At 40.5% G+C, this 26,651-nt stretch overlaps 2 protein-coding genes across 2 annotated transcripts; both read right to left on the reverse strand.

The window, feature by feature from the left end:
• Positions 1-4,957: 4,957 nt before the first annotated feature.
• Positions 4,958-10,700, reverse strand: LOC308163803 (F-box/LRR-repeat protein 6-like; the record flags this gene model as incomplete). The annotated part of the gene is made up of 9 exons (XM_080537993.1): positions 4,958-5,087; positions 5,517-5,563; positions 7,848-8,045; positions 8,628-8,741; positions 9,118-9,219; positions 9,499-9,636; positions 9,797-9,860; positions 10,041-10,199; positions 10,498-10,700. 9 exons carry the CDS (start codon positions 10,698-10,700, stop codon positions 4,958-4,960), a joined length of 1,155 nt encoding a protein of 384 aa, XP_080394119.1.
• A 3,681-nt stretch (positions 10,701-14,381) lies between these two features.
• On the reverse strand, positions 14,382-26,632 carry LOC308163804 (F-box/LRR-repeat protein 6-like; the record flags this gene model as incomplete). The annotated part of the gene is made up of 10 exons (XM_080537994.1): positions 14,382-14,511; positions 14,941-15,178; positions 15,494-15,728; positions 16,311-16,424; positions 16,801-16,905; positions 17,185-17,322; positions 17,483-17,546; positions 17,722-17,880; positions 18,179-18,405; positions 26,591-26,632. The coding sequence occupies 10 exons, from the start codon at positions 26,630-26,632 to the stop codon at positions 14,382-14,384; spliced, it is 1,452 nt and encodes a 483-aa protein (XP_080394120.1).
• Positions 26,633-26,651: the final 19 nt, after the last annotated feature.

Consider the following 26,651-nt stretch of genomic DNA (forward strand, 5'->3'; position numbering starts at 1 on the left):
GAGGGTCAAATCAATCTTATTCAAATACGGAAATAAAGTAACCATGTAAATGCATAAGTGTTTGGGGGACATGAAATGTGAATGTTATTTTTTTCAACAGATCTAGTGTTCTTGTGAGGGAGGGAGGGAGGGAGGGAGGTGGATTGGCTTCTTCCATTCGTATTCAAGTTGGGTTCTCCTTACATAAGGACAACCCAGTGTTCCCAGCGAAGCTTCATCTGATCACCACAATAACCATATACAGAAGGAAAGCTTTTAATTGTATTTCAGTGACCAGCTCAATTACATCCCCCAGTCATTGTGGTGTCTGATAGTGCAGGGGGCTTGTTGTTCCCCTGTCTTAGAGTGGCTGACCTCCAGCCTCCAATCAGGCCTGGGCAAGGCATTATACTGTCCTTAGGCCATGCCACTGAGCAAGTATAGCCCAGCGGCAAGGCAAACTACCCAAACCTGTTTTGCAGCAGCTTGTATCAGAGGAGATGCAATATGTCCTTTACTTCTAACAAAGAAATTATGAGAAAGCCAAGCGGTTTGAAGCAGGTTGGGGGAAATGTGGTAAAGTTGACTGTAATTGCTTTAGAAGGACCAAATGTCTACTATGGCAGTATTGATATGATCAGGGCCCTGTGTGAAAATGTCATCAATGTTTAAAAAAAACAACAACAACAAAAGAAAACGATTTCAAAACATGGGGCTCAAATGATTTCTGTACTGCACAGTAAAAATGAACTTGTGAAAAACCAACTCTGTTTATTTCCTCTTGTTGAATGTTCTGCTGTGAGGGAATTCTGCTAGGTGTGACGGACCTCTGGGCCTTTGAGTTTAAACTGCTGGTATTAACTACCGTAGTATTAACTGGTAGTGTTAACTGTATTAACTGGTATTAACTAGTATATATAGGTTCTATCTCCGTTTAGGATAGTTCAGAGATATTTAGCGTCAAAGTTTTTACCTTCCATTATGTTTTGTGAGATGGAACCTTTGTATTTTATGAATTACTAACTCAAAAATGTCAACATTTTAAAAATAACACCACACAGGCATTAATAAACACCTAATGGATCAGATTATGTAAAAAAAACTCAATTTTGACAAAAATTGAGATAGAACCTTATAATTCTAACGTCACGATACGTCAATTCCCATAACTGGAGAAGTTGATTCTTAAAAGCACCCAGTACCAGGGGTGCAAACGTGTCACCTATCTGCTAAATTAGCCGTTTTTATCTCAAAATATGTCATCCATTTGAATTGTGTAGATCTGCAAAAAATATATTTTGGGTGGGGGGGGGTCTGTCTCATCCAAGTCACATGATGCGCGAGCTAACTAATCTCCCTGTCTGCTGAACTCTATTGCTGTTGAAATAACCTTAAGCTTCAGGCAGCTAGGTACAATTCCAGACAGCATAGAGAACACAGTCACAGTAAACTGTTTTCGAAGTAATTCTGCAGGTGTTAAGGTCAGGGCTGCCGCTACTTAGACATGCATCATTGTTAAACCACCGTTAGTGCTAGCGGTATCTATTTAACACCATTAGTGCTAGCGGTATCCCCCCCTAAGGTTAGCCACACAAAGAAAATGGGTCACCTTTTTGGGCCATCACCAGTTTGCATAAAAACCCTGCAGAGATGGGTGTTCGGCCTACGAGAACACAGTCACGGTAAACAGTTTTCAAAGTAATTCTCCAGGTATTAAGGTCAGGGCTGCCACTACTTACACATGCATCATTGTTAGACCACCGTTAGTGCTAGCGGTATCTATTTAACACCATTAATGCTAGCGGTATCCCCCCCTAAGGTTAGCCGCCCAAAAAAATGTGTCACCTTTTTGGGCCATCACCAGTTTGCACCCCTGCAGTACATTTCAGAGCCTTTTCTACAACAGGCGTCTTCAGTTGAGTGACAAGTTGTCAGCTTGGTAAAACCATTGCTGTGTTCCAAAATGCTTTGTTGCACTCTATCTAGAGTGAATACCGTAGTTTATAAAGTCTAGATAGAGTGCTATTTTGGAACACAGCTCCCATGTAGCCTATGTATTTTGCATTGGACATTATGCTTCGTTAGAGGCACATTTTTCTCAATGTCAGATTGCAAAGGATGATTTTGATTTTGAGTGATTGCAAAATGGCTCTTCTGAGAATTGTAGCTCCTGATCTCCTGAGATCATAACTGTTCATTGCTGATCCTTTATACAGATGATTAAAATGCATTAGATAAAGTTATAACATACCTATATATACAGAGAGTATCCTGTCTATGATCTCCTACCTGCTATCTCCTTCTTGTAGTTCTCTTTAGAAGACAGAGACAAAGGATGAAGTCGAGATGGATTTCGTAGATTACTGGAAATAGTGACGGGTCGCGAAGGAACCGGGTATTTGAATCGGCTCTTTGTGGTCAACGTTATCGAGTCGCGAATCTGAAGAGTCGTTCAAATCAATACAATGTTACAGACTTTAACATATAGCTTATACATTTCTAGAGCTGAGAATACATGGGTGTTTTTGACAAATGAACACAATACTTTTATTCTAATCTAACTTCTTGACTCTCGCATCCAGCAGGCCCGTTACTTTCAAAGCACGTGTGTATCTGTGTAAGTGTGTGTGTGTGTGTGTGTGTGTGTGTGTGTGTGTGTGTGTGTGTGTGTGTGTGTGTGTGTGTGTGTGTAAGTGTCATTTTTTTTTTTTTTTGCATGATATCAGCCGAGTCCAGTTAAAACAGATGGATCCTAATATTTTTTAAATGTTTTTATAATACATACAATACATCATTTATGTGCACAAGGACCAATGAGAACGTAGTCAAAATGATGATTTTAACGAGGAGCCGTTTGGGAGACGAACGAACGGCTCTTCTCAGTGAACGCAGCCGAATGATCCGACTCACTGAAAAGAAGAAAACTCGATCAGTTTCGTTTTCAACAAAGTTGAACAACGTCTCAGAACTGGAGCTATAGCTCCTCCCATAGCGATTTTGTTGTTATGCAAAGAGTACTGACATTTTTCAATAAATTAAAACTAATATTTAATATCCTACTCAAGTAGCTACTGTGTAGCTGTCAGATTTAAGGAATACACGTACCATTTAGGTTAATATACCCACCCATACTGTAACTCATGTGAACCTGAACCTTCATATGTGTAGCGCCCCCATGTGTTAACAGAGAGTAACTGCAGCTCTTAACAGCATCTGACCTGTGGCTGTCATGATGACATAATATAAGTAGTTATGGGGTAATGATATCACTCTCCAAGCTATTAATCTCCTGTGACTATTGTATACGAACAACACATATACACCATGAGAGAGAGAGAACGAGAGGGAGAACAACAAGAGAAAGCCAACATGGATGGGAAACTTAATGGGAAACTTAAATACCTTACATGGTATGATTAATTTTGAAGCCACTAATCCACTTGTCCTAAGAGAAACCCTACCTTCAGGGAGTCATCATTATTATCACATGTCGTTTTGGATAAAAGCGTCAGCTAAATGAATACTATGAAGTGTTCAGCTTTGCTGATCACATTCTTAGTTTAGGCCGCTAGATGGCGACATTGGTGAATTAAATGAACTACACTGTGTAGGTTGAACAGAGTGCTGTAGGCTGTTCTTTCTTCCCACTCCCTAGGTGTTGCCACATAAAAGCATTATAGAGGGTCTAGATCAGTGGTTCTCTAACCTCTCCTCGGGGACCCCCAGCCACTCCACATATTTGATCTGTTCCACCACCAGCACACCTGATTCAACTAATCAAGTACAAATCATAACTGCTTATTTCATAATTGTTACAGGCCTAATGACAATAACATTGAATCTAATCTTATCTGATAAAGCTAAACCACATAGGATTAACCAGTTAGCAGGCCTGTGAACAAGATGAACACTATTTACACTGCGCGAAACGGCCAAATCCATAACGCATCCAACAGCCTAGATAAAAATCCATATATAAAACTATAAGATGTTCATTAACCATATATCTCTTGCTGTATGGGTGTATAGCCTACCTTTTTGTCTTCCTTAGAAAAGGGCACTTCAATAGGAGGCAGTGGAGATATACACTCACTGAACACTTTATTAGTAACACCTGTCATCCATGTACCCAACCTGCTTTGTGTCAACAGTCCAAGCTGGTGTAAAGTTCAAGGGGTTTCTTTGGCACACTTTGGGCCCGTTAATACCAATCAGCCATCGCTTGAAGGCCACTGCCTATTAGAGTATTGTTTCTGACCATGTGCATCCCTTCATGGCCACAAGGACCCATCTTCTAATGGCTACTTCCAGCATGATAATGCAGCATGTCGCAAAGCAAAAGTCGTCTCAAACTGGTTTCACGAACATGACAATTCAGTGTTCTTCAGTGGCCTTCCCAGTCACTGGGTCTGAAATCCAATAGAAAACCTTTGGGATGTGGTAGAACAGGACATTCACAGCTTAAAAGTCCACCTGAAAAATCTGCAGGAATTGTGTGATGCAATCATGTCATCATGGGCCAGAATCCAAAGGAATGTTTCCAACAATTGGAATGAATGCCACAAAGAATTGAGATTGTTTTGAGAGCAAAGGGAGGACCTTCCCAGTATTAGTATAGTGCACCTAATAAAGGGTTCATATATAGTATATACTGTATAATGTATAAGGGTATAATATTATTCAGAGAAACTCTCGTATACAAAATGACACAAAACACCAGGAGAAAGTAAAAATAAGCTTTTTAATGACTGCATGAAAACCATGTTCATAACATCATTTAATAGTCCTAAACCAGAGAACCAAGGCTTATACATCGCTGCATCAAACCAAACCAGTTCTGGTAGTATTAACTGTATTAACTAGTATTAACTGGTAGTATTAACTGTATTAACTGGTAGTATTAACTGTATTAACTAGTATTAACTGGTAGTATTAACTGTATTAACTAGTATTAACTGGTAGTATTAACTGTATTAACTTATTCCAGTTTGGCCAGCAGCTGGTGGATATCCTCTTGGCCATGATGCACTCCTTTGAGTCCCCTGGGAACGTTGCGACAGGAGGACAGGCTCAAGTAGTTTAGAGCTGTAGACTGGCCGATGATTAACCTGCAAAACACAGAAAACATAGGATTTTCTGATTTGAGTGGTTGCTGTAGAGGGCAATAGGGGTAGGTAGTGAATAGTGAATTGGACTGGTGATCAGAAGGTCATGAGTTCAAATCACTAGTGTGCCCTTGTGTAAGGCACTTAGTCCTACATTACTCCAGGGAGACTGTCCATGTAATATGTAATTGTAAATCGCTTTGGATAAAAGTGTCTGCTAAATGGTTAGTGTAAAACATTTAAATAATTAAGGGCAGGTCACAAGTGTTGCGATTCAAAGTAGTAGTAGTTTTTTTGTCTTGTTATGATAAACCAAATCAGGAGACATATCCAACACAATATCTTAAGTTAAAAGTATTGGATTCATTAGTAGTTTCCCCCAATAATGAGCTTTCAGTTGAATGGTGGAGGTTGGAATCAGATGTGGTCTACCTGAGGGCAGATGTTGTGACCTTGGTCCCCTTGAGGTTTAGCGACCGCTAGCCTTCTCGTCCCTGCGCCAGGTTGGCCATGGCCCTCTCCAAGTCCCCCTCAGGGGTGAGATGGTTTGAGAAGTCCAGCTCCTGCAAGGTACTGCTCCATTTCTGGGTCAGCAGATGGAGTCCCATCCAGGATGCAGACGCCTTTATGTCGAGGTGCAGGCCCCAGAACAGACACTCAAGCTCTGATGAAAACAACACAGAGAACAGCAAGTGAGTTTAGAATATATAATCTGTGTTGTCACTGGTACTTCCTGGTAAGTAACCAATGAGGTAGCAAGAGAGACGAAGTCATATCATGCATTTGATTTAGGGTTAAAGGTCACATGTTGTATCAACAATGGTCTGGATGAACATGCCTGTGGTGTTGTGGACTTATAAAGCAGCATAACAAGCATGTACACATCAGGGTTTCCGTTAGAAAAATTTGCCGTCGGACATCGTGTCCGGGAAGAATTCGATTTACCGGACAAACGTGATATATTCCGGTCATCATATTAAAATATAATAATAAAAAAAAAATCCAAAATCGTATATTTTTTTCCTCCAAATCTAATGTTTGTCGCGGTGATTACTGTTGTGTAGCGGCCTATATATGCCATTTAATGTCTATTTCTCATCCGATACGATTAGATGCGAGCTATATAATATATAATAATATAACATGATTTGACGCATGCGCGCTATGCCATGCGTCAAATCCAGGGCTGAACGGGTCCAGCGCTGAACGGGCGCCTCACTGGGAACTGAACAGACAGCATCGATCAATGAACGGACTCCACATTACGTTAACTGAAGTTTGTTAAATTGTTTGGGATTAATGTGAGTTTTCTATTTTCTCTTTACAGTTTTACCCTTTTTTTTTTTTTAAATCAATAAAACAACGTCATTTCTATAAGTCTCGCTGGTTGGGAAGGCATTTCGTTTAGCTCGGGAGTATGACAATGGGAAGAACATAACTGTTTATTGAGAAACAATTGATAGGCAGTCTGGGATACGTATATAAAGAAATACCACAATGTCTAGATGTATAACATTTTATTGAACAGTAACAGTGCAAGCATGTAGGCTACGGGGAACAGGGATTTTGGTCAGTAGGTCCTTTGTACAGAGGGCGTTTCTCTCCGACAACGCGTTCCCAGGTACCATGGAAGTCATAGGTAGTCCAGCACACTGACAGAGAGACAGACAGACAGACAGACAGACAGACAGGCAGGCAGACAGACAGACAGACAGACAGACAGACAGACAGACAGTCAGCTTACTTCTACCCTTTTGAGTGGAATTACTCCTTTAATTAGCTGTTAGCCATCTCAAAGCCCCCTGAGTTGCTCGTCAACACTGAGAATAGACCACATTATAGAAACCAAAACACCGTTTTTTAAAATCCACAGGGAATAACCGAGAGTGTAAGGAAAGGCACACCCAGCGCTGTCAGTGGTGGGGAGACTTGAAGTGGCTTTGCTTGATTTCCATCACAGATTCAAGGATTGAAACACTGATGAAAATAGGGAGTAATAGTGATGGGATTATTTTAGATTATTTTAGATTAGATTAGATTAGATTAGGTGAGATTCAACTTTATTGTCATTGCAGAGTACAAGTACCAGACAACAAAATGCAGTTTAGCATCTAACCAGAAGTGCAAATAGTGATATAAAAACAAACACTTAACTTTCGGGGAAACTGCTAAAATAAAATAAATAAAATAAATTAAAAAAGAAAGCGACTATTAGCACCGCCGAATGACAACAAACGTATGAGTAATGAGTAAAACAATGTCACTTTTATAGTATGTTGTTTAACTTGCCCTTCGGTCGCCATGGCTCTGGTGTGTGTAGCAGCTTCAGCTAGCTGGCTGGAAACTTCTAGGGGTGCGTTCGTAAACACGCTCTGAGAGCGCCGGAGCGCACGCTGGCTTCGATGTCACAGAGCGACCGAGTCGTTCGATTGGACGAGAGGCGTTCCGCGAGTGCTGATCGGATTTCCAGAGCGTGTTTACGAACGCACCCAGCCAGCTTTAGCGAATTGTATTCAAAGGGAATTATTTTCACCGGACAATATGTCCGACGACTTTTCAATTTGTCGGACTTCACCAAATTTTACCGGACAAAGACCGGCAATTGCCGGTTAACGGAAACCCAGGTACACATTCAACTGAACATCTCTGCTATTCTATTCATATCGCTGTGTACAGAGCCACCCAGTGAGGGTATGGCCCCTATAGAACACAACATAGAACAATACCTTCACAAGGGAGCCAAGTAAGGCCAGCTGATGTAACCCACGAATAGCCTCTCAGGTTCAGCACACGCAGCTTGGGGGAGTCGTAGAGAATGTCCTCTAGGGCCTGGTCGGTCATGTAGGACACATAAGAGGTGGTGACCAAACACAGCTCCTCCAGCAAGGGGAAACCGATGTCGGCGCCAGTCCTGTTACGCGTCACTATGGGAATTGGTACGACATCCAGCATCCGAAAGGTCTGGAACAAACAAGAACAGATAAGTAAAGCTCAGGTGGTGTGTTACATTTTACATTTGAACATTTAGCAGACGCTTTTATCCAAAGCGACCTGAAGCAGGCTTCATCCAACCTCATTAATTAAATGCTGTTCTATTCTATTCTCAAAGGGCTTATATTTCAGTCCCTTAGCAACTATAGAACCCAAAAGGTTCTACTGTCCTTGTCGGAGAACCTCATGTGTGTCAGTTGTCTTTCACGCTGTACACTACCAGCCACCCTTGGTAAAAGCCCAGATATAAAACCATGGTGTGTTGTTCTGTTTTAAGCCATAGAAACTGAATAGAAATGAAAATGTTAACCCTAAAATTGGACAATAAAGCTTTTGAACTTGAACGTGATCAATACAATGAATGTATGTTTAAAAGCCTTTATGCCTGTGCATCCTGCTTTCAATTACTTGATCTGTTACTCTCCAAATTAACATTTAACAACAGTGGATGTTTTAGTACCAAAATCTACTACTAAAAAATGATTGGTATGTCATGGTAACAAACAGAAAAATCCCTGTCTCTGTCTGGTGGGTCAATCCTAAGTACAATACCTGCAGTTTAGGACAGCCATTTTGTAGAGCTTGGACACGGATGGGAAGCTCGTAGTATCCTTTGTCCAGGTTTGAGTTGATATCCAGCAGTTGTAACTCAGGGCAGCATCCTCTCTATAGAGTTATCAAGTTCATTGGGTAATTAGCTAATGCAATACATGTATTGTAAAATCAGTGTTGGGGAAGCTATTCTGAAAATATATTTAACTAGATTACCAATTACTTAACAAGGAAAGAAGTTGAACTATACTAAAACTACCCGTGAGAGAAATATAGTCTGAATTATACTAAAGCTACTTGGAAAAAAGTAGTTTACTACATGGAAACTACTTTATCCAACAAATGACAGTTGGTTACTGAAAGATGACCATCACATGTAGAGTTCAAAGTCAACGAGGGAAATTATGATTCAATGATAGTGGGTAGAGACTGAAATCATCATCATCATTCAGGTCTCCTGAATTAGGAATTCATAGAAGGGTAAACTCACAGAGATGGCAGCGAGAAGTCTGTAAATTCTGCACCCGTGGGTAAACAGAATTTGTCTAATCTGACTGCCATGGGATCCCAAGTAGGTGACAAGGCCTTCAACCTGCACCCGTAGCAACAATAGAAAACGATCAAAGATCTATCTATCCACTATAACACAAAGCATTTCTCTAGTCCTATTACAACGAATGTCTGTGAAATTCAGAGTAGCCAAAAACACCAACACGTAGTGAACATTATGATTCGTCAAGACTAAAAATCACTCCACCGTCAGGTAAAGTATCAGACTGTTAAATATTTTGACAACAGCGTGTGCGTTTGGCTGTGTGTGTGTGTGTCTGTCTGTGTGTCATCCATTACATGTTTGTGAACACACTCCTTGGTCTACCTCTGAGTTCTGCACGTTGATGCTATCCAGAGAGCGACAGTTGTCTGCAAGGCTCTGGAAGGCCTTCCCCGTTACACCAGTACAAAAGCACAGCTTGAGTGAGCGTAGGTGAGGGCAGGACCGGGACACAACCTATTTGGAAACATTTTAACATTTGACATAACATAAAGGTTGATAAAAACAATGGCTTGCAAGTGCCTTGATCCAATTGAAATGTAGAACAAGTATCGCACAACGAACATATTTTGTTAATGGAGGCACGAAATAGCAAAACGACATTATGTAGCCTTACCTCTACAACATAGTCAACTTGGTTTTCCCAGTGATTAAGGGAAAACTCTCTGAGTTGAGAGAACCTGAAAAACAGACAGACATGTATAATAACACTGTACACACTTAGAGGTGTTGTCAAGGTGAAAAGTTGTAGGAGCATGCGATATCCATCCATAAGGTTACCCAACATGTCCCAGTTGAAGTTACCAGAATTCATAGTTACTGTACCAGGATGGAATCATACCAAACAATAGGCCACTGACCTGTTCTGCGCGAGCCAGCTGATGGTGTTCCTGATCTTCAGTTCTGTTTCAGGTAACTGGGTCTTGCCTGGTTCTAACCAGCAGTGGCCAACAGAAACATTCCGCCAGAGAGCTGGAATGTCTGCTGCAGCGTTCCATCGACGGCATACTCTGGCCGCCCTGCATCGGCGGGATAGAAAGCAAAATATCATCCTCTATCACCAGAGATTTGAAATGCCTATTTATTGATTTAGTGGTATATGCCTTGTGTATGTGTTGTGTTTGACTTACTGATGTCCATATATTGGTGGATTAGGCTGCATCTATTTACTTCATCATATTTTAATAGTTATTTTATGTTCAAATAAACTAAAAGGACAAATAAACATATTTTAAATTGATAACTTGGAAGTAACTATGATCTATGTGCATTACATGAGTTTAATGACACTGAGATGAGCACCCAAAAATGCATTACCTGCACAAAAATGGTACAGCACCGTCTTTCTGAACCACCAACTTAAATATATGAACTAACACCTCCACAGGTAAGCTTTGACCCCATCTCTCCAACCCCTCCTCTGAAAGGTGCTTGACCAGTGGCTTCTTCTGTGTTGGATTCCTCTTGACTACCATCTTCCTCTTAGCCTGAGAAGACGCAGCACCGTCCCCTGACTCCATCTTCAATAGGTCTCCAATGGTCACCTAGCCCACAAAAGCACTGGACACAAATCCCGACTTATCCACGTCTGTAACACAAAGAAATGAAAACAGTAATCACTGGAGCCCACAAATTAGTACTTCGAGGCCACGAATTAAGTAGCCTATTTTGAGGCAACAAATGACTAGCCTATTTCGTGGACACGAAATTTAAAAAGAGATCCGTAGTATTCTAAAATACCACTCAGAACTACCGTTAATTGTCTCGTTAGGAGGACGAGACTAGAATAATAGGCAAGCATTAACATAAGTAGTTACCTTGTTAACTACAGTAGCTTATAACAGTTCATAACTCATCATTATAACACAACTAGCTAGCTAAGCTAGGTCGCTAGCCTTCTCTCCCGTGTTCAGGCGGGAATATGCGACACGAACGGAGCTGGCTTTCTGACTAAAACTATCTCTGGATGAATCTCATGAACAGCTATCTACTTACCACAGTTCGGTTAACTCTTCTATGATCTGTTATATAGATTAACTCTATATAATACTTACTTTAAAAGACAACAGACAACAGAAGATGACGTTGAGCAGATGATGTCAAGTTTGAAGGGTATACCGCCTGTCCACTAGGTGGCAGAAGTTCACCTCACAGTCCGTCGAGAAGTAATGGATGCGATTTAGCCAATCAGCGTGTGTTTGGAGTCACGTGTCAAGTGTCAAGTGTCAAGTGTTTGAGGAAAATAATTAATACTTATTATTATATATAATATAATATAATATTATATTATATTATATATATATAATAATATAATATTATTATTATAATTATAATATTGAGGAAAGCAGTACGAACAGTGCCGTGGGCTGAGCTCGGAGGATATTCTCAAGGCCATCCTCAATATGAAAACAGAATTCTCCGGTAAACTTGAAAAAGTTCTGTCTGTAATGGACAATATCAGCAGAGAAGTCAAAGAATAATTAATTAATTAACCGCAAAGCAAGGACTCCTTGCCCCAAAGACGGAGGATTAAATTGATCTCCCCCGTGATTCTCTGCCTGGAACCACACATCTTTGCCTACTCAACTAGCTTATTTCCTGTCAGAGACCCAGCCTCTGCTTTACAATGAATAATGAAAACAAACAGATCTTGTTAGCGAACTCAGACCGTTTCTCATGAGTTGTCTTGGCGACAGACTGACGCAACAGTGGTTTTCAGTGAAATGTCATTTGTGATAAATACTTTAAATGAATATTAAAATATTCTCTCCTTTGTTTCAGGACGACGAGGGTGTCCAGCCATCAATATAACCAGGGACCAAATAGATTTTCTTATGAAGCAAGGCAACACAGTTAAGCAAATGGCAAACATTCTGGGATGCTCCTCATCATTTCTCTACAAGAGGTCGAAGTTGCTTGGTATACCAGTGAGGAGTAGATTTTCAGTGACAGGTGATGAAGAACTTGAACGTCATGTAAGACGACTTCATGGCCTGTATCCAAACTCTGGATATGAGGTAATTAATGGGTTACTACTGTATTCTAGAGTTTTATTGCTGCAAAACATTTAATTCTATTTTTTTAGTAATTTACATGATTACAATTTCAGATGATGAGAGCCTTGCTGCGTGCAGATGGACTGCTGGTTCCACGGCGTAGGGTGCGTGAGATGTTGGCTCAGATAAACCCAGCAGCTACTGCTAGGAGATGGAGCAGCACTGTGGCAAGACGGGTGTATCATGTACCATACCCCAACAGCCTGTGGCATATCGATGGGAATATGCGCCTCATAAGGTGAATTCATCATGGTAAAATTGTTGTTTGCCTGCAACTCAAATAATTATTGTGGTAGGCTATTGACAGTGATGACATTTAACACTGCATTGTCATAACACCTTGCAACTATTTGATGCCTTTTTTGTTTTTGTTTCACACTTTAAATATTTACTTGTTTATTAACCACAAGTATTTGTTCTGTCTTTGTATTCACCATTTTAGATGGGGCTTACCGGTTCATGGTGCCATAGATGGACACTCTCGGCTGATCACTTACCTGAGTTGCAACACTGACAACCGTGCCACCACTGTGTTGTCTCAGTTTCTTAAAGCCACATCCCTTTATGGACTACCCTCTAGAGTCAGATCAGATTATGGTGGTGAGAATATACAGGTGGCCTTATTCATGAATCTTGTGCAGGGCATTGAGCGGCGGAGTTTCATTACAGGGGAATCAGTCCATAACCAGAGAATTGAACGTCTTTGGAGGGATGTGTTTTTGCATGTGTTGCAATCCTTTTACAGCATGTTCTACTCCCTTGAGGATTCACAGCTTCTGGATCCCAGTGATGATATCCACAAACTTTCACTTCACATTGTTTTTCTTCCTGAGATTCAAAAAAGCCAAGAGCGCTTTAGGGAGGCCTGGAACAACCATGCTTTGCGTACGGAACACAACCGAACACCAACTCAAATCTGGACAGAAGGAATGCTCTCAAATATGGCAACGGACAGTGCAGCAATCAACAATGTGTTCGGGGAAAATCCCTACACACCACACAATTTGGAGGCAGTTCTGGCGCAGCATGGAATTGACTCTTTACCCACTACTGATGATGATGATCTCCCAGCTGTAATTGTAGAGCAACCTCAAATCAATCTCAGTCAACAGAAACAGGAGTCAATCTGTCGTGCCATTGATCACATCTGATTTGAAGATAAAGTATCTGACATGCTGTGCAGACATTTCAAATCTTATTGCAACCTGAAACTTTATACCAGTTTTTCAAATGTTAATGCGTATGACATGTTTGAAATGTTATGACTAAGTAGTGTTTTTGACTTCATATGTGCACTTCTCTTAAGCTTATCAATGACACATTTTAATATAATAAAAGCATGTTTACTGTTGTACTACTGGGGTAATCCAGTAAGCATGTTGCATGTTGGCAAAAGACAACTTGAAATAAGTAAATGCTATATTTCAGCAGTGGACGTATGAGCTGTACAGTCATTTGGTAAGTCTATTGTAATCGTTAAAACCTCTCAGTGAGCAAGTCTGAAATCATAGTTGGTATAATTGTAATATAACAGTTTATTAACAGTTGACATTCAATTCAATTCAATCCAGTGAACCACTCTACTGGTTTAGCATTTGCACAACATGCAGTCAACGGACCTCAATGCAAGTTAAACAGGCCATCCTTAGGCTGCAAAAACAAACAAAAAATTGAATTGGATTTGTGGACAAGATGGAAATCCCAGTGGAGGCACTGATGAAGCTCCAGAGGTGAACTCCAGCACCTTCTCGAGGGTGATTGGACTGCATTCTCCTTCTGTAACACAAGAAATTATTATATTACAACACAATATAAACAAGTTTAAGGAAGCTTTTTTTTACCCATTGTAAGGTTCTATCTCCGTTTAGAATGATAAGGTTCTATCTCCGTTTAAAAAAAATAAGCTTTTTAATGACTGCATGAAAACCATGTTCATAACATCATTTAATAGTCCTAAACCAGAGAACCAAGGCTTATACATCGCTGCATCAAACCAAACCAGTTCTGGTAGTATTAACTGTATGAACTAGTATTAACTGGTAGTATTAACTGTATTAACTGGTAGTATTAAATGTATTAACTAGTATTAACTGGTAGTATTAACTGTATTAACTAGTATTAACTGGTAGTATTAACTGTATTAACTTATTCCAGTTTGGCCAGCAGCTGGTGGATATCCTCTTGGCCATGATGCACTCCTTTGAGTCCCCTGAGAACGTTGCGACAGGAGGACAGGCTCAAGTAGTTTAGAGCTGTAGACTGGCCGATGATTAACCTGCAAAACACAGAAAACATACGATTTTCTGATTTGAGTGGTTGCTGTAGAGGGCAATAGGGGTAGGTAGTGAATAGTGAATTGGACTGGTGATCAGAAGGTCATGAGTTCAAATCACTAGTGTGCCCTTGTGTAAGGCACTTAGTCCTACATTACTCCAGGGAGACTGTCCATGTAATATGTAATTGTAAATCGCTTTGGATAAAAGTGTCTGCTAAATGGTTAGTGTAAAACATTTAAATAATTAAGGGCAGGTCACAAGTGTTGCGATTCAAAGTAGTAGTCGTTTTTTTGTCTTGTTATGATAAACCAAATCAGGAGACATATCCAACACAATATCTTAAGTTAAAGGTATTGGATTCATTAGTAGTTTTCCCCAATAATGAGCTTTCAGTTGAATGGTGGAGGTTGGAATCAGATGTGGTCTACCTGAGGGCAGATGTTGTGACCTTGGTCCCCTTGAGGTTTAGCGACCGTATGGAGCCGGCACCTGTTCCCTGCGCCAGGTTGGCCATGGCCCTCTCCAAGTCCCCCTCAGGGGTGAGATGGTTTGAGAAGTCCAGCTCCTGCAAGGTACTGCTCCATTTCTGGGTCAGCAGATGGAGTCCCATCCAGGATGCAGACGCCTTTATGTCGAGGTGCAGGCCCCAGAACAGACACTCAAGCTCTGATGAAAACAACACAGAGAACAGCAAGTGAGTTTAGAATATATAATCTGTGTTGTCACTGGTACTTCCTGGTAAGTAACCAATGAGGTAGCAAGAGAGACGAAGTCATATCATGCATTTGATTTAGGGTTAAAGGTCACATGTTGTATCAACAATGGTCTGGATGAACATGCCTGTGGTGTTGTGGACTTATAAAGCAGCATAACAAGCATGTACACATTCAACTGAACATCTCTGCTATTCTATTCATATCGCTGTGTACAGAGCCACCCAGTGAGGGTATGGCCCCTATAGAACACAACATAGAACAATACCTTCACAAGGGAGACCAGTAAGGAAAGCTGATGTAACCCACGAGCAGCCTCTCAGGTCCAGCACACGCAGCTTGGGGGAGTCGTAGAGAATGTCCTCTAGGGCCTGGTCGGTCATGTAGGACACATTAGAGGTGGTGACCAAACACAGCTCCTCCAGCAAGGGGAAACCGATGTCGGCGCCAGTCCTGTTACGCGTCACTATGGGAATTGGTACGACATCCAGCATCCGAAAGGTCTGGAACAAACAAGAACAGATAAGTAAAGCTCAGGTGGTGTGTTACATTTTACATTTGAACATTTAGCAGACGCTTTTATCCAAAGCGACCTGAAGCAGGCTTCATCCAACCTCATTAATTAAATGCTGTTCTATTCTATTCTCAAAGGGCTTATATTTCAGTCCCTTAGCAACTATAGAACCCAAAAGGTTCTACTGTCCTTGTCGGAGAACCTCATGTGTGTCGGTTGTCTTTCACGCTGTACACTACCAGCCACCCTTGGTAAAAGCCCAGATATAAAACCATGGTGTGTTGTTCTGTTTTAAGCCATAGAAACTGAATAGAAATGAAAATGTTAACCCTAAAATTGGACAATAAAGCTTTTGAACTTGAACGTGATCAATACAATGAATGTATGTTTAAAAGCCTTTATGCCTGTGCATCCTGCTTTCAATTACTTGATCTGTTACTCTCCAAATTAACATTTAACAACAGTGGATGTTTTAGTACCAAAATCTACTACTAAAAAATGATTGGTATGTCATGGTAACAAACAGAAAAATCCCTGTCTCTGTCTGGTGGGTCAATCCTAAGTACAATACCTGCAGTTTAGGACAGCCATTTTGTAGAGCTTGGACACGGATGGGAAGCTCGTAGTATCCTTTGTCCATGTTTGAGTTGATATCCAGCAGTTGTAACTCAGGGCAGCATCCTCTCTATAGAGTTATCAAGTTCATTGGGTAATTAGCTAATGCAATACATGTATTGTAAAATCAGTGTTGGGGAAGCTATTCTGAAAATATATTTAACTAGATTACCAATTACTTAACAAGGAAAGAAGTTGAACTATACTAAAACTACCCGTGAGAGAAATATAGTCTGAATTATACTAAAGCTACTTGGAAAAAAGTAGTTTACTACATGGAAACTACTTTATCCAACAAATGACAGTCGGTTACTGAAAGATGACCATCACATGTAGAGTTCAAAGTCAACGAGGGAAATGATGATTCAATGATAGTGGGTAGAGACTGAAATCATCATCATCATTCAGGTCTCCTGAATTAGGAATTCATAGAAGGGTAAACTCACAGAGATGGCAGCGAAGAGAAGTCTGCAATTACTGCACCCGATGGTAAACAGAATTTGTCTAATCTGACTGCCATGGGATCCCAAGTAGGTGACAAGGCCTTCAACCTGCACCCGTAGCAACAATAGAAAACGATCAAAGATCTATCTATCCACTATAACACAAAGCATTTCTCTAGTCCTATTACAAGGAATGTCTGTGAAATTCAGAGTAGCCAAAAACACCAACACGTAGTGAACATTATGATTCGTCAAGACTAAAAATCACTCCACCGTCAGGTAAAGTATCAGACTGTTAAATATTTTGACAACAGCGTGTGCGTTTGGCTGTGTGTGTGTGTCTGTCTGTGTGTGTCATCCATTACATGTTTGTGAACACACTCCTTGGTCTACCTCTGAGTTCTGCACGTTGATGCTATCCAGAGAGCGACAGTTGTCTGCAAGGCTCTGGAAGGCCTTCCCCGTTACACCAGTACAAAAGCACAGCTTGAGTGAGCGTAGGTGAGGGCAGGACCGGGACACAACCTATTTGGAAACATTTTAACATTTGACATAACATAAAGGTTGATAAAAACAATGGCTTGCAAGTGCCTTGATCCAATTGAAATGTAGAACAAGTATCGCACAACGAACATATTTTGTTAATGGAGGCACGAAATAGCAAAACGACATTATGTAGCCTTACCTCTACAACATAGTCAACTTGGTTTTCCCAGTGATTAAGGGAAAACTCTCTGAGTTGAGAGAACCTGAAAAACAGACAGACATGTATAATAACACTGTACACACTTAGAGGTGTTGTCAAGGTGAAAAGTTGTAGGCGCATGCGATATCCATCCATAAGGTTACCCAACATGTCCCAGTTGAAGTTACCAGAATTCATATGTACCAGGATGGAATCATACCAAACAATAGGCCACTGACCTGTTCTGCGCGAGCCAGCTGATGGTGTTCCTGATCTTCAGTTCTGTTTCAGGTAACTGGGTCTTGCCTGGTTCTAACCAGCAGTGGCCAACAGAAACATTCCGCCAGAGAGCTGGAATGTCTGCTGCAGCGTTCCATCGACGGCATACTCTGGCCGCCCTGCATCGGCGGGATAGAAAGCAAAATATCATCCTCTATCACCAGAGATTTGAAATGCCTATTTATTGATTTAGTGGTATATGCCTTGTGTATGTGTTGTGTTTGACTTACTGATGTCCATATATTGGTGGATTAGGCTGCATCTATTTACTTCATCATATTTTAATAGTTATTTTATGTTCAAATAAACTAAAAGGACAAATAAACATATTTTAAATTGATAACTTGGAAGTAACTATGATCTATGTGCATTACATGAGTTTAATGACACTGAGATGAGCACCCAAAAATGCATTACCTGCACAAAAATGGTACAGCACCGTCTTTCTGAACCACCAACTTAAATATAATAACTAACACCTCCACAGGTAAGCTTTGACCCCATCTCTCCAACCCCTCCTCTGAAAGGTGCTTGACCAGTGGCTTCTTCTGTGTTGGATTCCTCTTGACTACCATCTTCCTCTTAGCCTGAGAAGACGCAGCACCGTCCCCTGACTCCATCTTCAATAGGTCTCCAATGGTCACCTAGCCCACAAAAGCACTGGACACAAATCCCGACTTATCCACGTCTGTAACACAAAGAAATGAAAACAGTAATCACTGGAGCCCACAAATTAGTACTTCGAGGCCACGAATTAAGTAGCCTATTTTGAGGCAACAAATGACTAGCCTATTTCGTGGACACGAAATTTAGAAAGAGATCCGTAGTATTCTAAAATACCACTCAGAACTACCGTTAATTGTCTCGTTAGGAGGACGAGACTAGAATAATAGGCAAGCATTAACATAAGTAGTTACCTTGTTAACTACAGTAGCTTATAACAGTTCATAACTCATCATTATAACACAACTAGCTAGCTAAGCTAGGTCGCTAGCCTTCTCTCCCGTGTTCAGGCGGGAATATGCGACACGAACGGAGCTGGCTTTCTGACTAAAACTATCTCTGGATGAATCTCATGAACAGCTATCTACTTACCACAGTTCGGTTAACTCTTCTATGATCTGTTATATAGATTAACTCTATATAATACTTACTTTAAAAGACAACAGACAACAGAAGATGACGTTGAGCAGATGATGTCAATTTTGAAGGGTATACCGCCTGTCCACTAGGTGGCAGAAGTTCACCTCACAGTCCGTCGAGAAGTAATGGATGCGATTTAGCCAATCAGCGTGTGTTTGGAGTCACGTGTCAAGTGTCAAGTGTCAAGTGTTTGAGGAAAATAATTAATAATTATTATTATATATAATATAATATTATATTATATTATATTATATATATATATAATAATATAATATTATTATTATAATTATAATATTGAGGAAAGCAGTACGAACAGTGCCGTGGGCTGAGCTCGGAGGATATTCTCAAGGCCATCCTCAATATGAAAACAGAATTCTCCGGTAAACTTGAAAAAGTTCTGTCTGTAATGGACAATATCAGCAGAGAAGTCAAAGAATAATTAATTAATTAACCGCAAAGCAAGGACTCCTTGCCCCAAAGACGGAGGATTAAATTGATCTCCCCCGTGATTCTCTGCCTGGAACCACACATCTTTGCCTACTCAACTAGCTTATTTCCTGTCAGAGACCCAGCCTCTGCTTTACAATGAATCATGAAAACAAACAGATCTTGTTAGCGAACTCAGACCGTTTCTCATGAGTTGTCTTGGCGACAGACTGACGCAACAGTGGTTTTCAGTGAAATGTCATTTGTGATAAATACTTTAAATGAATATTAAAATATTCTCTCCTTTGTTTCAGGACGACGAGGGTGTCCAGCCATCAATATAACCAGGGACCAAATAGATTTTCTTATGAAGCAAGGCAACACAGTTAAGCAAATGGCAAACATGCTGGGATGCTCCTCATCATTTCTCTACAAGAGGTCGAAGTTGCTTGGTATACCAGTGAGGAGTAGATTTTCAGTGACAGGTGATGAAGAACTTGAACGTCATGTAAGACGACTTCATGGCCTGTATCCAAACTCTGGATATGAGGTAATTAATGGGTTACTACTGTATTCTAGAGTTTTATTGCTGCAAAACATTTAATTCTATTTTTTTAGTAATTTACATGATTACAATTTCAGATGATGAGAGCCTTGCTGCGTGCAGATGGACTGCTGGTTCCACGGCGTAGGGTGCGTGAGATGTTGGCTCAGATAAACCCAGCAGCTACTGCTAGGAGATGGAGCAGCACTGTGGCAAGACGGGTGTATCATGTACCATACCCCAACAGCCTGTGGCATATCGATGGGAATATGCGCCTCATAAGGTGAATTCATCATGGTAAAATTGTTGTTTGCCTGCAACTCAAATAATTATTGTGGTAGGCTATTGACAGTGATGACATTTAACACTGCATTGTCATAACACCTTGCAACTATTTGATGCCTTTTTTGTTTTTGTTTCACACTTTAAATATTGACTTGTTTATTAACCACAAGTATTTGTTCTGTCTTTGTATTCACCATTTTAGATGGGGCTTACCGGTTCATGGTGCCATAGATGGACACTCTTGGCTGATCACTTACCTGAGTTGCAACACTGACAACCGTGCCACCACTGTGTTGTCTCAGTTTCTTAAAGCCACATCCCTTTATGGACTACCCTCTAGAGTCAGATCAGATTATGGTGGTGAGAATATACAGGTGGCCTTATTCATGAATCTTGTGCAGGGCATTGAGCGGCGGAGTTTCATTACAGGGGAATCAGTCCATAACCAGAGAATTGAACGTCTTTGGAGGGATGTGTTTTTGCATGTGTTGCAATCCTTTTACAGCATGTTCTACTCCCTTGAGGATTCACAGCTTCTGGATCCCAGTGATGATATCCACAAACTTTCACTTCACATTGTTTTTCTTCCTGAGATTCAAAAAAGCCAAGAGCGCTTTAGGGAGGCCTGGAACAACCATGCTTTGCGTACGGAACACAACCGAACACCAACTCAAATCTGGACAGAAGGAATGCTCTCAAATATTATGGCAACGGACAGTGCAGCAATCAACAATGTGTTCGGGGAAAATCCCTACACACCACACAATTTGGAGGCAGTTCTGGCGCAGCATGGAATTGACTCTTTACCCACTACTGATGATGATGATCTCCCAGCTGTAATTGTAGAGCAACCTCAAATCAATCTCAGTCAACAGCAACAGGAGTCAATCTGTCGTGCCATTGATCACATATCTGATTTGAAGATAAAGTATCTGACATGCTGTGCAGACATTTCAAATCTTATTGCAACCTGAAACTTTATACCAGTTTTTCAAATGTTAATGCGTATGACATGTTTGAAATGTTATGACTAAGTAGTGTTTTTGACTTCATATGTGCACTTCTCTTAAGCTTATCAATGACACATTTTAATATAATAAAAGCATGTTTACTGTTGTACTACTGGGGTAATCCTGTAAGCATGTTGCATGTTGGCAAAAGACAACTTGAAATAAGTAAATGCTATATTTCAGCAGTGGACGTATGAGCTGTACAGTCATTTGGTATGTCTATTGTAATCGTTAAAACCTCTCAGTGAGCAAGTCTGAAATCATAGTTGGTATAATTGTAATATAACAGTTTATTAACAGTTGACATTCAATTCAATTCAATCCAGTGAACCACTCTACTGGTTTAGCATTTGCACAACATGCAGTCAACGGACCTCAATGCAAGTTAAACAGGCCATCCTTAGGCTGCAAAAACAAACAAAAAATTGAATTGGATTTGTGGACAAGATGGAAATCCCAGTGGAGGCACGGATGAAGCTCCAGAGGTGAACTCCAGCACCTTCTCGAGGGTGATTGGACTGCATTCTCCTTCTGTAACACAAGAAATTATTTTATTACAACACAATATAAACAAGTTTAAGGAAGCTTTTTTTACCCATTGTAAGGTTCTATCTCCGTTTAGAATGATAAGGTTCTATCTCCGTTTAGAATGATAAGGTTCTATCTCCGTTTAGAATGATAACGTTCTATCTCCCTTTAGAATGATAAGGTTCTATCTCCGTTTAGAATGATAAGGTTCTATCTCCGTTTACAATGAGAAGGTTCTATCTCCGTTTACAATGAGAAGGTTCTATCTCCGTTTAGAATGATAAGGTTCTATCTCCGTTTAGGGTAGTTCAGAGATATTGAGCGTCAAAGTGTTTACATTCCATTATGTTTTGTGAGATGGAACCTTTGTATTTTATGAATTACTAACTCAAAAATGTCAACATTTTAAAAATAACACCTAATGGATCAGATTATGTAAAAAAACTCAATTTTGACAAAAATGGAGATAGAACCTTATAATTCTAACGTCACGATACGTCAATTCCCATAACTGGAGAAGTTGATTCTTAAAAGCACCCAGTACATTTCAGAGCCTTTTCTACAACAGGCGTCTTCAGTTGAGTGACAAGTTGTCAGCTTGGTAAAACCATTGCTGTGTTCCAAAATGCTTTGTTGCACTCTATCTAGAGTGAATACCGTAGTTTATAAAGTCTAGATAGAGTGCTATTTTGGAACACAGCTCCCATGTAGCCTATGTATTTTGCATTGGACATTATGCTTCGTTAGAGGCACATTTTTCTCAATGTCAGATTGCAAAGGATGATTTTGATTTTGAGTGATTGCAAAATGGCTCTTCTGAGAATTGTAGCTCCTGATCTCCTGAGATCATAACTGTTCATTGCTGATCCTTTATACAGATGATTAAAATGCATTAGATAAAGTTATAACATACCTATATATACAGAGAGTATCCTGTCTATGATCTCCTACCTGCTATCTCCTTCTTGTAGTTCTCTTTAGAAGACAGAGACAAAGGATGAAGTCGAGATGGATTTCGTAGATTACTGGAAATAGTGACGGGTCGCGAAAGAACCGGGTATTTGAATCGGCTCTTTGTGGTGAACGTTATCGAGTCGCGAATCTGAAGAGTCGTTCAAATCAATACAATGTTATTGATTGATTGATTGAAAACTTTATTAGAATGTTTGCAGAAGTAGGTACATGAAAGTACATATTACATACAAGGTCAAACTAAGAGGATAAAAACCCAAGAAAGCCACTGGCTTATTTCAATTGGGGTCCTTGATTTTCAATTCATCGTTACATGTAAGACAGACATAAGAAAAGAACTAGTACTATCTACATGATAATACAGACAAATAACTATTACTATCTACAAGATAAACGTACATCCATCATGGGAAGAACAATACAACAAAACATAAGGTATGTACAGCGGGTAGGACAGGTGGGGACATACACCACAGGTGGGGGCGGGGGACAAAACACAAAGTATGTACAGTGGGTAGTTCAGGTCTTTTAATCTGATTTTTGTTTTAGAGGGTCCAGTTACGGATTGCAGCCTCCTGTAAATGTTTTTTGAGAGTGGTTTTGAAGGTGGGCAGTGTTTTGCACTCCTTTAAGATTATAGGAAGGGCGTTCCACATCTTTACTGCATAGTTTGCAAACGAGTTTAAACCCTTGTTTGTGGTGCAACGCGGTTGAACGTGGTTCGTGGAGCTTCCTCTGGTGTTGTAAGTGTGGACGTTGTTCACTTTTTGGAAGTATGTTGACAGGTACTTGGGTGTCTTTGTGGTGTAGCGTATCTTGAAGACTAGGCCCAGTGCAAGCTGCTGCACTCTGTCAACTACTCGTAGCCAATCAAGGCTCAAAAAATGAGCAGCGGTTAGATGTGTCCTAGGGTTGAGGCCCAGCAGAAGCCTAACCAGTTTATTTTGGGCTGTCTGGAGTCTTGTTTTATGGGCCTTTGTGGTTCTATAGTACCATGATGTTACGGCATAGTCGAAGTGACATTGAATGAGAGCTCCTGATAGGGTCCTCAGTGTGTTTTTACTGACAAGTGAGGATATCCTGTACAAGAATCTAGTTTTATGGTTCACTTTTTTGATTACTTTTGCTGCCATTTTATCTCCGGAAAGAGATAAGAGAAAGAGACTTTAACATATAGCAAATACATTTCTAGAGCTGAGAATACATGGGTGTTTTTGAAAAATGAACACAATACTTTTATTCTAATCTAACTTCTTGACTCTCGCATCCAGCAGGCCCGTTACTTTCAAAGCGCGTGTGTATCTGTGTAAGTGTGTGTGTATAAGTGTCATACTTTTTTTGTTGTTGCATGATATCAGCCGAGTCCAGTTAAAACAGATGGATCCTAATATTTTTTTAAATGTTTTTATAATACATACAATACATCATTTATGTGCACAAGGACCAATGAGAACTTAGTCAAAATGATGATTTTAACGAGGAGCCGTTTGGGAGACGAACGAACGGCTCTTCTCAGTGAACGCAGCCGAATGATCCGACTCACTGAAAAGAAGAAAACTCGATCAGTTTCGTTTTCAACAAAGTTGAACAACGTCTCAGAACTGGAGCTATAGCTCCTCCCATAGCGATTTTGTTGTTATGCAAAGAGTACTGACATTTTTCAATAAATTAAAACTAATATTTAATATCCTACTCAAGTAGCTACTGTGTAGCTGTCAGATTTAAGGAATACACGTACCATTTTAGGTTAATATACCCACCCATACTGTAACTCATGTGAACCTGAACCTTCATATGTGTAGCGCCCCCATGTGTTAACAGAGAGTAACTGCAGCTCTTAACAGCATCTGACCTGTGGCTGTCATGATGACATAATATAAGTAGTTATGGGGTAATGATATCACTCTCCAAGCTATTAATCTCCTGTGACTATTGTATACGAACAACACATATACACCATGAGAGAGAGAACGAGAGGGAGAACAACAAGAGAAAGCCAACATGGATGGGAAACTTAATGGGAAACTTAAATACCTTACATGGTATGATTAATTTTGAAGCCACTAATCCACTTGTCCTAAGAGAAACCCTACCTTCAGGGAGTCATCATTATTATCACATGTCGTTTTGGATAAAAGCGTCAGCTAAATGAATACTATGAAGTGTTCAGCTTTGCTGATCACATTCTTAGTTTAGGCCGCTAGATGGCGACATTGGTGAATTAAATGAACTACACTGTGTAGGTTGAACAGAGTGCTGTAGGCTGTTCTTTCTTCCCACTCCCTAGGTGTTGCCACAAAAAAGCATTATAGAGGGTCTAGATCAGTGGTTCTCTAACCTCTCCTCGGGGACCCCCAGCCACTCCACATATTTGATCTGTTCCACCACCAGCACACCTGATTCAACTAATCAAGTACAAATCATAACTGCTTATTTCATAATTGTTACAGGCCTAATGACAATAACATTGAATCTAATCTTATCTGATAAAGCTAAACCACATAGGATTACCCAGTTAGCAGGCCTGTGAACAAGATGAACACTATTTACACTGCGCGAAACGGCCAAATCCATAACGCATCCAACAGCCTAGATAAAAATCCATATATAAAACTATAAGATGTTCATTAACCATATATCTCATCATATAGTACCATGATGCCGTAACATCATGGTACTATAGAACCACAAAGGCCCAAAAAACAAGACTCCAGACAGCCCAAAATAAACTGGTTAGGCTTCTGCTAGGCCTCAACCCTAGGACACATCTAACCGCTGCTCATTTTTTGAGCCTTGATTGGCTACGAGTAGTTGACAGAGTGCAGCAGCTTGCACTGGGCCTGGTCTTCAAGATACGCTACACACCAAAGACACCCAAGTACCTGTCAACATACTTCCAAAAAGTGAACAACGTCCACACATACAATACCAGAGGAAGCTCCACGAACCACGTTCAACCGCGTTGCACCACAAACAAGGGGTTAAACTCGTTTGCAAACTATGCAGTAAAAATGTGGAACGCCCTTCCTATAATCTTAAAGGAGTGCAAAACACTGCCCACCTTCAAAACCACTCTCAAAAAACATTTACAGGAGGCTGCAATCCGTAACTGGACCCTCTAAATCAAAAATCAGATTAAAAGACCCGAACTACCTGTAATGTTTAGACCACCTACTGCCACCCGGTGGTAGACTCGATACACTGTCAAGAGTCAAGACCCGGTCATGCGCAGTCCGGAGTCAGTGAATGCATATGCTGTAATGCGTGCACATCGAATAACTAAAGAGTCCAATTGATATCCAGTGTGTGTCTCATCATTTATACATTATATTCTTGCTACACGTCAGAATATCACAATGGCGACGAGGATTCAAAGTGGAAACGCCACCAGTGTCGATTTTTGAAGGAGGAAGAAGAAGAATCCGTCCGGAAAAGTCGAAGTGAGTAGTTAGCTAGCAAGAAGCTAAGCTAAGCTACCCAGGCTAACGCTAGTATCATGCAGTCGGCATTTTCGGGCCACATGGCCATACAGCCATTCGACACAGAAACCGATCCCAGTTCGCTTGGAACGCGATGGAACAAATGGATCAACCGATTTGAAAATTACACCGTAGCCACAAACATTACTCAAGAAATAAGGAAAAGGGCACTGCTGCTTCACTTAGCTGGAGAGAGAGTCCATGATATCTACGACACGCTGGCTGACGACAGTGATGACTATGAAAACACAAAGACGAAGCTCCACGGATATTTCTCACCGAAAAAGAACACACACTACCTTGTGTACAAGTTCAGACAAGCCATACAGCTTCCCGGTGAGTCTTTAGACACATTTCATACCAGACTGAGGATGCTAGCTAAAGATTGTGAATTTGCAGATGCAGACAGAGAAATAGTCGCGCAAATAATACAGAGCTGTACCTCATCACGGCTGCGCAGGAGAGCGCTCAGAGAGCCAAACATGACTTTGACTAATATGTTA

This window comes from Nansenia antarctica, assembly GCF_963989245.1.
Source record: "Nansenia antarctica genome assembly, chromosome: 8".
NCBI lineage: Eukaryota > Metazoa > Chordata > Actinopteri > Argentiniformes > Microstomatidae > Nansenia > Nansenia antarctica.